Genomic DNA, 10,825 nt, shown 5'->3' on the forward strand with positions numbered 1-10,825 from the left:
CTCTCTTTCGGCTACCGGGGTTGCTGTCAGCCTGTGGCTAAAGGGTTTTTTCTCACTCGCTTGTCACCAGCAGTTGGTGTGGATTACTTTTTTTTTTTTCTTCCCCCCCCCAAAAAAAAGTAAAAGGCTGCAGAGGGTTGTTGCGGGGGCACTGGCAGTGCTGCTCAGGGGGCGTGAGTGTGGAGCAGGCTGAGGGAGGTGTGCCAGGCCGGGGTCCAGGCGTGTGTCTGCACGGACCTGCAGCCGCACGAGAGAGTGCCCGGGCACAGAGGAGGGCAGGGCTGCCTCGCCGGGTGGGAGGAGGGAAGAAGAGGGGAACAAAAGTGCAGGCTTTGGAAGGAAGAGGTGCTGGGAAGAAACTTCTCAGCGGCAGAAGTGCAGCTTGTGAAAGAGTCCCAAATGTGGTGGCAGGCACCTGGGGTTTGGGATTGAGAAGGGCTGGCAACCTTGGCACGAAATGCAGCAGTGCTCCCCTTACTGACTCTGTCTCCTTTCCTGCCACCTCATCTGCTATGGCTCTGCCAGTCCTTACTCAGCCTGTGTCAGCTCCTTGTACAGAGCTTTCCGTAGCTTCTCCTGTACAAACTCCTAAAAAAAAAAAAGTAATTACCTAATGCTGTAAGTTGCATAGTTTGTTTCTGGTTTTCCTTAACATCCCGGTGGTCTATGAGTAAATGTCATCCGCGCTGTGCAATGGTAGAACTGTGCAGCTACTTGCATAGGAGCACGTGGCGAGCAAGAGTAAGTGCAAACTTTCTGATTGTTATTCCTTCAGATCTTGCTTCCCTCCCGAGCAAGAGCACCACTTTGACCTCTTCCTTAAGCCCTTGTGTATTTGTGTACCTAGATGTCGACTTGTGACTCAACTCCGTTTTGATGCCTGGAGAGAGAGATGCTGTTTGAGCCACATTTAAGCAGTAAGCTTGACATCATTTACAATGCAACATAAACTGTATTCCCCGCCGCCCTGTGACTTGACATTAGCTGTGCTGTGTGCCTGTACTTAGACATCTTGCTTTAAAACCCTGCTGTATTTTACTGGACTGCTGAAATTTGGACTGGTAAAACACTGGTATATGAATATTGAAAAGATGCTGTGCAACTCACAGTAAGCACTGGGTAACCTGTAAGGTTAACAGAGTGGGAATTATCAGTGAAATGTTTATTATTTGTGCTTTGCTCTGCGTGAGGCAGTTGAGTGTGACTGCTCCCTCAAGCCTGGCAGGCTTGGCTCTGCCCAGCTCCCATCATCAGCCCATCCACTGCAGCGGTGCGGCCTCAGCCCCCCAAACCACGGCTCAGGGCTGATGAGGGGCAGAGAGTACATTTTGGTGGTGCCTAAGGGACTGGCCTGCTGTTTGTGCATGTTGTGCAAATATTGAAGAGGCAGTAACCCCTCCTCTAGCGATTTAAAAACCTAATCTGATCCTGTTCACATGAATGGATGCTAGTTGTTTTAACTGCTACTTGTTCATTAGGCTTCGTATCTCTTTGACCTTTGTTTCAATAGGCTTCGTATCTTTTGACTTTTTCTCTCTCTCGCTTTCTAATCCGGAAAGCTGTTGCAAAGGTTATTATTTAGGAAGTGCTTTGTACCTTTTTTTTTAAAGAATACAGAAATCAAACGTATTAAGAAAGGAAAAGACATGAACTAATTAATTTTCTTGGTTTGTTTCTAAACGTTGGATTTTATCATTGTCTCAATACATAGTTTTCCAGGAACCATCCCAGCCAGACTGTGTCTAGCAGAATTTCCCTCATTGAACAGCTTTAATCCATTACCTGGGGTGCCGGAGGAGGCCAGGCTGCCCCAGAGAAGCACCCTGTAGGCACTTGGGCAGCTCTACAGAGTCAGCCAAGGTTGACCATGGCTGACACGGAGTTACGGTTAAGTCCCCTCCACTCTTGACTTCTCCTCCACAGTCCTCCATGTCTCCTGCTCAAGCTCCTCCTGGTCTGGGGAGTTTATTAGTGCTGGAGAAATACTGGACTTGAGATGACAGTGTGAACATGCCCTGCTTTGCTACAGGAAGAGGGGAGTCAGGGCCAGTATCCCCAAAGCCCCCTTCAGCAGCATCTCAGATCCCCAGATTCCTGGCGCTGGCTGGCTCTGTGCTGGGCTGTTCGCCTTCCTTACATTGTATTTCTGATCTGGGTGCAGCCCTGGAAAACCCTGAGCTGCTTCTGGACACATCCAGCTCGAGGCCAGGGTACGCTGGGGCAGACTGCTGCACTGCACGAGAGCAGCTGAATTACTGCTGGAAACAAATTGCCTCTGGATGCTGTACAGCTGTATTCCTCGATGCTGCATTTTAGCTACCAAGTCTAATGCGATTCAAGCTGGTTTTGTGTTGAACCAACTCTGGTGTAAAACATTGTCCTGTGGCTGTTCAGAAGAAAAACTCTAGGAAGCTAATCTCAGCTTGTTTGTTGGTTTAATAGACAATGTCAGGCAAGTAACTTAATCTCTCTGTCTCCATTTACCCCATGTATATGAGGCTTTATAATCCTGAAAAAAACATGGTGAAGAATATTGTTTATAAAGTGCTTTGAACCTTTTTTTTAAAATAATAGAAATAGGAGGGGAAGAAGGAAAACCATCTTGGATCTTAATCTTAATTTATTTTCATGGGTTTGTTTCTAACCACATGATTTAAAAAAATGAATGCAAACTCCTAGTTCAGACAAGCAAACAAATCTCCTGTTTGGAATTTTTTTTTTTTTTCCTGGCTGTGTTAGGCTCTCAGTGGGAACAGTGATTGTATCATCATCTGCTTGAGAATTTACAATTACATTACCAAGTATCCAGGCACGGCTTGTCAGGCATGCTTTATACAAATTGCACACTTGAGCAGTGCGACAGGCCATCATCAGTAACTCTATTTCTGCTAAGGAGACTTCCTCGCGGTGGTGAGTGTGTACTGCCTGAATGTCATCTGCAAGTTTCTTCTAATGAAATTGTCAGCGTGGCCCGATGGGCTGGGGAGAAACCCCAGCACGCAGGATAGTCCCGCTCTCAGCACTGGAGTAACTGAGCACCTTGAAGCGCTGCAGTGAGTGGTTCAACTACCCTCCATCACATGTGGTTAATAAGAATTGCCGTATTTTGTTCACCTTAGGAAGGAGATGAATCATACCAATTCTTTTCAATTTATCTTCATCTTCATTCATTATCTTCTTCATTCAGGCTCTTGATCATTCTTGTCTTTCTCTTTTGAAGTCCCTCCAATTCTTTGTACAAAGCACATCTCAGATTCATTTTTAAGTGATTTACTTTGATAACTCTGCAATACAGCTTTTCCTTTGGGTATGGACCTGGAGTTGCATATTGGATCTATAGTTACTTAGGCTTCTTGACCTGAATTGCTTTGATTTTTTTTTACTAGCTACATTTGTGAACTTACTATATGTTTACGAACGGATAGAGGGGCAGTTTCATCAGTTTAGCTGCTGAAAACCAACAATATTACTGTGCCCTGCCTGATGCGGTCACGGTATAAACATATGCAATGTTGATTAGGAAACGAACATCAACATCTTCTGAGTAACAATTTTATTGAACTCTCAGTTAGGGTAGTAGTAGATTTTTCTCCCTCAGAAAAGTTTTAACACTTCTTTTAAAAACAAATAAAAATCACCTCGGGGTGATCCATCCAACAAGAGGCAGCCAGGTGAGGTTCCTGTGCAGGGAATTCAGGTTTAAAACCTTCCTCTCAAACTGAAAGCACATCAGGGTGTCTCATGGGTATCTCATGGATGTGTCCTGACATCTGGGGTTAAAAGTCTGTCTCTCCTGCCCATAGTTCCTTTCTCATGATTAGTGGTCTCCAACATCCCCAAACGGGGAGTCCAAGAGAACCGTCAAGACAAGACACTGCAGCTTTATGGTTACAATATATAACTTGGGATACGGGAGATGCATCTTCAAATTCCTCTTCTGAACAAAGCAGAGTAGTGATTTCAGCCTGGATTTCCAGCCAACTATAGTGGTGTCGATCTTTCTTTACATTTAACACAAAATTTTGTCCTGAGAAGCCCTTCCCTAAAATTTTGTCCAAATGGCCGTATTTTCTCACACACACACAATTTTTAGTTGATGAAGGAATCCCTAACCAGCCCAGTAATGAATTCCTGCGGGAGATGCTGCTGGGCTTTCCTAGAAAACAAATGCTCTGTGTGAGGCTTTCTTGCAGTAACTGCGGTGTTAGCGATCCTTGGTTACCTCCATGCAGATCCTGTGCTCGCTCCCTGACCTGCCCCTGCGAGCTGCGGGGAGCAGAGCCCGGACTCTGTGGGTGGGAAACTCTGGGTAAAATGTCCTGTATTGGTGGAGGGAGGTTGCAAACTTTTCCATCCTTGGAGATATTCTAACTCAGCTGGCTGAGTGCCTGGACAGTCTAGTCTAACTGACTCTGTTTAGAGAGAGGGTTGGACCTGCAGTGGTCCCTTCCAATCTAATTAATCCCACGATTCTTACTCAGATTTCCATCATCTCCTTTGCAAATGGACAGACTTGCCCTCATACTGGCTATTTTTTCATGAAGCACCATGCAGCACTGCCACATTTATGCCGTCAAGCACGCAGTGATACAAATGGCCTTGTTTGTTGATGTATCTGATGTTTCTGTACAGATGCTGTACCAATTCTTGGACTGACAGACCCAAGACTCTGCTACCTACTGGATGGATTCCTCTTCATTTATGCAGTCATCATGACAGCCCTTTTTGTGAAAGCGAAGGTCAGTCTATCCAAATACTGATGCATTTGGCTTTGCTGGTGTAAACAAGTTGGGCTTAGCTGGAAAGTGGGGGTGGAGAGGAAGCATGTCTCTTAGAATAAGACCTTTTTATTTTTTTATTCTCTCTTTTTTGTTTTTTTTACTTTCCTCCTTTTCCAGTGCCAGCCTAAGCAGTCTGGGGGAGTTCTTTCTGAGGGCTCATGAATAGAGGGGAAGAGAGTATATGAGAGTATTTTGGATGCAGTCAGAGGTTCTGGATATTGTAGCTGGGAAACGCCTGATCAACAGTGATGTGGTTTCTTTTGCTGCTTTGTCACTGGAAAGAGAGGAGGGGATATACAGAAAATTCAGGATAAATGCCAAGCTTGTGAAGGATGTGTTAAAACTTCTCAAGAAGTCAGACATCTTTGGTAGTATGAGTGTGATGATGCAAGGGATACAATCCCAACAACCACAGGAGAGGAGTCGGGGACAGGATGGACACAACTTGATGGGCTGTTGTTACCATCCAGCAGCTGTTCAGCACCTAGGGAGGCTCTTGGTGGCTGTAGTGCACTTCCACGGAAGAAGATAATGTAACGTGATGGAGGCATGTACGTTTCCAGACACGTATGTGCTCTGAGAGCTCTGCTAATCATAGGAGAGGAGCTGTCTGCCTTTCCCGGGCACAGGGCACTCCAGTGCAATGGAGCTTTCAGCCAAGCCTAAGCAGGCCAAAAGGTGTCTTGGCCGCTGTCTGCACATCTGAACTAGCCTCCTCCCAGAAGCAAAGGCTTGCTGCGCTTGGGATCTCGGCTTGCTTCTCACCAGATCGTGGCCGAGATCAGCAGCAGGAGCCCTGACAGGGTGATGTTGTGCTGCTGCTGGTGCCCACCGGCTCTTTGGTGGGATCATTTCTCGGGACTGCAAAGCCAGTGCTGAACTCAGAGGGAGGGAGGGATGTTTGGAGGAAATCAGCAGAAAGTAACAGTGAAGGAGAAACCTTTTTTATTGCCAGTGTAAATCCTGACTGCAGCTGAAAGTGCTGCTCTGGGACTGGAAGTCTTTTTGAGGTTGCTAAAGGGACGAGCCGCTGGGGCACAAGAGCCCCACACTAGCTGCCAGCAGCAGCTGTGCGCCTTGCCTGGTGTGGGGCAGGAGCACGCTAGTTAAGGAGGACTCAGCAAAGCATCCGAGGAGGAGCATGAACCCAGCACAGGGAGCTGCCGCAGCCGCAGCGCGCTCACCAGCCGCTCTTTCTCCCCCACCCAAAGCGTGTCTTAAGCGTGCTGCTGCGGGGGCAGAAACTTGTGTGGTTTCTCCAGCTGGGGCTCCCTGCAGGGGCAGAGCTGGAGCTGGAAATGGCTCAGAGGCAGCAGCCCTCACCTTTAGGTCTGGGAGCGCTCGCTGTCCTCCTGGCATGCCTAGCTGTTTGCTGGTAACACACGTAGCGTTCAGCTGCAGCAAGTAAGCTGTTGCATGAGGAAGGCAGCAGAAGGACGGGGAAAGCCATGCCTGTGGTTATGCTGGAGTCTCGCAGCCAAAAGCAGAAGAGGCGCTGCAGCTGAAACGCCACCATAAAGCACCATAAAGCTGATGGGGCATTTTCCAAGGGACCTCTGTTTTGTCCCAAACTTAGGACTTTTTTATAAATCTTCCAAGCTGTGTCATATCTCTAACCTCACCTCCTGGCTGAAGGAATTGTTTGTGGAAGCTTTTGCCAAGGGCACAGCCTCATCTCTGTTGTGAGCTTTTTATTTATGGACCATATGGACGATGCTCCTGAACATTTAGGCTCCTTTGCAAGAAACATGGGTTAGATGCTTGGTAAATTACTGGCCCCACCAAAGGTTCAGTGGCAATAATGGCACTTTCATGGGGAAAGTGGTGGGGTAGGTAATTTGTAATTACTACAAATATGATTTTAAAAGACAAAGTCAAGTTTATCCTATGCCTGAAAACAAACCCATCTAAAAAGTTGCTTTTAACAAAGATTTTAACGTATGATAATAACTCAGGAAAGTTAAAGCAACACAGAACGCAGTTTGACGCTGTTTTTTGGAAGGACTGGAACACGAAGTAGCTGCTCTCACTGGCCTAAAACTGCTCTTTTTTCCTGAAAGTTTGGCTCAGCAATTAACTGCTCATAAATACTGTGAGGAGCAGAATCAAAGAGTAGGGACGGAAGGGAAAACCTTTATCTACTCGTTAGTTGCCCCTCATGCCAATTTACCATGGTGGCACCGCAGTGTCGCAAGCCAGGTACGGCTCTGGAGGGGTGCAGGGATCCCCTGTGCCCTCTGAAGCTGAGGACACCCAGGAACTTTGCAGGCAGCACTTTTGCTGGAGGACTGGGGTCTCGGGGGGTGCTTTTGGTCGTTAGCAGCACCAGATACCCAGTTTTTCTTAACACGGGCTGCAATTATGATTTTATAGCCTGATGGAGCTACTTTCAATAGCATAGGATTATGGTATGCACAGAATAGGAACGTAAAAGCAGTGGTGGTGGGGTGGAACACAGATGCTTTGAGTAGCAGCGAACTGGTGTTATGTGCAAGTAAAATGGCCTGGCTGCTGAGAGCAACCTGGTGTGTGGGTAAAAGTGCCAGTACAGCAGTGGCTTCTATTGCCTGTAGCCCCATCGGTGCCGCAGGTTGGCTGCTTATGGGTTGCCCTGTTTCTGAGGAGAGTAACTTCTAGGAGAGAGGGAACGAAAGGACTGAATGGAGCCACTGTTTCTCTGCTCATGGTATGGTCTCTCTTCCAGCTTAGCCAGGCCTCTGAACCACAGCTGCAACCAGGCCAGGATGATGTGTATAATGTAAGTAACTACTGTTTTTTGTTTGTTTGTTTTCAAATCTGCTACCCAGACAGACCTTTTTGGGCACTTACAGATACTGAATTCCTGTGGATCAGAAAAACTTGATGACCCAGCTAATGAAAGCGATACACCCAAGTGTGCAGCAAGCAGCTGTAAGGAGGAAAAATAAAACCTGGCAAGAGCAGCTTCTGTTGTCACTTGTCTGGCTGGATGCTAGATAGATATATGGGCTGTAGGTTCCTGATTTGATCCACTGAGCTGAAGGTATACCAGGAACCCAGACTGTTTCAGAGGCAGTGCTCGGTGTGCTGCACCATGTAAAACGCCTGCGAGAGCGCTCTGAGAGTGTGTGTGATATGCGTGCGCATAGCCACCGGACTGTTACATGTGATGTGCGCACCCCAACTTCACACCCAGCCCTCTGCAGTTGGCTTGCAGCTCTCGCCGATCGCTATTCCTCGGGCGACTCACAGGCACGCTGCCACCCGTGTTGCCGATGTTATTTGATGCGAGCTGGAGAAAGGGCAAACGCCCAGGAATGCTGCGTTGCAGACTTTGGGCTACTGTAGCTCTTGTATCATCCAGTGTGTGGAGCCTGAGTCATCGCAGCCCGGCTGTCTCTGTCCCCGAGCTTTCCTGTTGCCCCGCAGCGTGAGACCTGTTGTACCAGATCGTACTAGAGGCGTACCTTGTCCGCTGTGCTCTGATCGTAGCCAGCATCAGATGGCTCTTCAGGCAGTGAAAGAGGACAGAGACAAGATCCTGTCCGTCCTTCCTAGCTAAATTGCTCACTCATGGCAGCATTAAACTCCAGCTATTTTTGCTACGTCTAGTTGTCTTTTGATTTTAATTTTTTTTTTCTCTCACGCTTTTGACCATAGCCACATCCTGTGATGAGTTCTGTTGTCTAACTGTGTAATGTATGAACAGTAAAGCATTTTTTTCAGTTTAAGAAGTGTTGCCTGTCACCTTTTCAGTAATACTCTGTCAGCTATATTATTCTGACCTGAAATCTCTCTTTTGCCCTCTTCCAAGGTAATCTGTCCCAGATAAGAAATGTGTTGCGCATAAAATTTCTACAGCCACTTGATGCAAATTTAGATGAGTTGTTCTGCAAGAGAAACCAAGCTCGTGGATCTTCACCCACCAGTAGGAGAGAAAGCATGAAAGTCAGAGTCCCTCCCCCTCCCATGCTCTCATTTTCAGCTCATTCCTACTTAAGAAAGGCTCTTGATGCAATGGCTTGCAGTTTTGTGCTGCACAAACCACTTGTTGTCATTTCCATGGCTTAGTCATAGAAATTTTTGTTGACAGTTGCATTAAGGGGTAAAATAATTTCTGGCTCTGTTATAATACTCATGAAGTTGGACACCAAACTGGGTTCCCTTTTTTTCCTGTGTTAAGGCAAGATCTGTTTTCTCGTGATCATAATGTTCATCGTGCTTCTTGCTTTCTCATTTCAGAAACTGTCTCGTGGACACAGAGATGAGTATGATGTTCTGGGGGCAAAGCGAGGTGCAGACCCTGAGCTAGGCGGGAGACACCAGGTAACTTCCTCCCACACACGCACCTTTTTTCTTTTTATCTGGTTCCTTCCTTCTCATGTCTAACCGCTGTTTAGACATGCAGGCATTCGTCACGTGTTTGCTAAGCACCAGTGCCTTCCTGGAGAGGGAACGGCAAAATCTGTGTAGTAACTCAGGCGGCTGGCAGCGTGGCGGGGACGAGAGTAAACCTTCCCCCCGCTTTGATCTTTGCCCCTCGCGCCCCCCGTCACTTTGCTGAGAGCTTGCAGCCACCCAGAATAGGAAGTGACACCCAGCCCTGGGGCGGATGTCGAGCAGGCAAGGCAGGAGTGGGTGTTTCACGAGCACTCGCTGCACGTGATGCCACCAAACAAGTGCCAACAAAGTAAAGCAGCAGCCAAAACAACTGTTTCTGCTGCAGAGCCCAACAGTTTCAAAGGAAAAGGGAGGGGAAACCTTCTGCATCAGCATGTAGGGCTTGCCTGCAGGTGACAGCTGTAGGGATTGAGCAGAGAAGAGCTAAGTTTTATCAATTATTAAAATTAAATTAATTTTCCAGAGAACAAGTTGTCTTAACAGAGCCTTATGGGTGGAGGCAAGATGGGCTGTAACGGGTACAGCACGTCCATAGAGCTGTAGCTGTGACTTAGAGCAAATGCACAGGCACATACAAGGTGCTGGTAGTGCAACATGTGGGCAACGATCTTCTTTTGTTTTACAGCAGAGAAGAAAGAACCCTCACGACACCGTCTACACTGTGAGTAGAGAGCGCTGGAGGGAGAGGAGAGGGAGGGATGGCTGGAAATACGAGTTTCTGTTTCATAGGAGACTTCTTCTCCCCTACCCAATTTCAGCTTTGGTTCAAACTTAACAGCTGCTTTCAAAGACTTCTCTTCCCTTCCACCCCCCCTTTTTTGCTAGAAAACTTCTGCTCCCTTCTCCGTCATAGGAGAAAAACATTGGCAGATAGGGAAAATAATTTGGATGAAGATACCTGCTGATCCCTTTATGTTAGCCATTAGTGACTAACCAACCTTCGTCCCATGTGACTGATGCTGCAGTATTTTATGTGCTTGTTCTCCAGCCTCTCTGACAAAGGCCAAATACCAGTGCCTCTAAGAGTGGCTGCTTAGGAGCCTCTTGTTTTAATTGATTTCACTCTGGCTAAATGTGGTGGTCTGTGCTCCAAAGGGTAGATACGTGAATGCTAAAGCTCATGTCTTAACTCGGGTCTTTCTGGGTGTTCAGTGCATGCCGAGAAACGAGCTCGTTTCAAGACTGGCTTCCATCGTTATTGAATCAGATGCTCTGATCGCAGCTGGCCGTAAGCATTTGGGAACTGCTTCCCCGGATGGAGGAAGGAAGTGCTCCTCTTTCTTAACCTTCATCCTGCAGTCTTAGACTTACCTTTTCTCTAGGCCTGAGGTGCATGTTCGGGTTTGTCTCCTGAACAAATGCTGCTTAAAGCTTTTCTTTGGAGAGCTTTGATTGTAGCATCAGGTGCCAGTCTAGATAAATGACTTGGTTGAGGGTAGAGTTATAGTCATTTAAGTGTTTGGAGATGAGGTGGTATTGATATGCTAAGCAGATTTGATCATGTATAGCATCTACTTAAATGCCCATTGGTCAAGTCCCACCACTGTCCCTTCTTCTCTGGAATATATTGAAGCTTTGAAGGCAAGGCAGCCCCACAAGCACAGGCTTGGAGTGCAGACACCCAGGGGCTGGCTTGGCTTTTCTAGTAACATGCTGACTCTTTC

At 47.1% G+C, this 10,825-nt stretch overlaps 1 protein-coding gene across 1 annotated transcript in view; it reads left to right on the forward strand.

Moving 5' to 3' along the window:
- CD247 (CD247 molecule) overlaps nt 1-10,825 on the forward strand; it is a 14,983-nt gene that overhangs the window by 510 nt on the left and 3,648 nt on the right. The window contains exons 2-5 of the mRNA XM_009585622.1: nt 4,633-4,739; nt 7,486-7,539; nt 9,003-9,086; nt 9,787-9,821. Coding sequence (XP_009583917.1) covers nt 4,633-4,739; nt 7,486-7,539; nt 9,003-9,086; nt 9,787-9,821 — 280 coding nt within the window. The remainder of the gene's footprint in view (nt 1-4,632; nt 4,740-7,485; nt 7,540-9,002; nt 9,087-9,786; nt 9,822-10,825) is intronic.

Source organism: Fulmarus glacialis, unplaced genomic scaffold, assembly GCF_000690835.1.
Source record: "Fulmarus glacialis isolate BGI_N327 unplaced genomic scaffold, ASM69083v1 scaffold28119, whole genome shotgun sequence".
NCBI lineage: Eukaryota > Metazoa > Chordata > Aves > Procellariiformes > Procellariidae > Fulmarus > Fulmarus glacialis.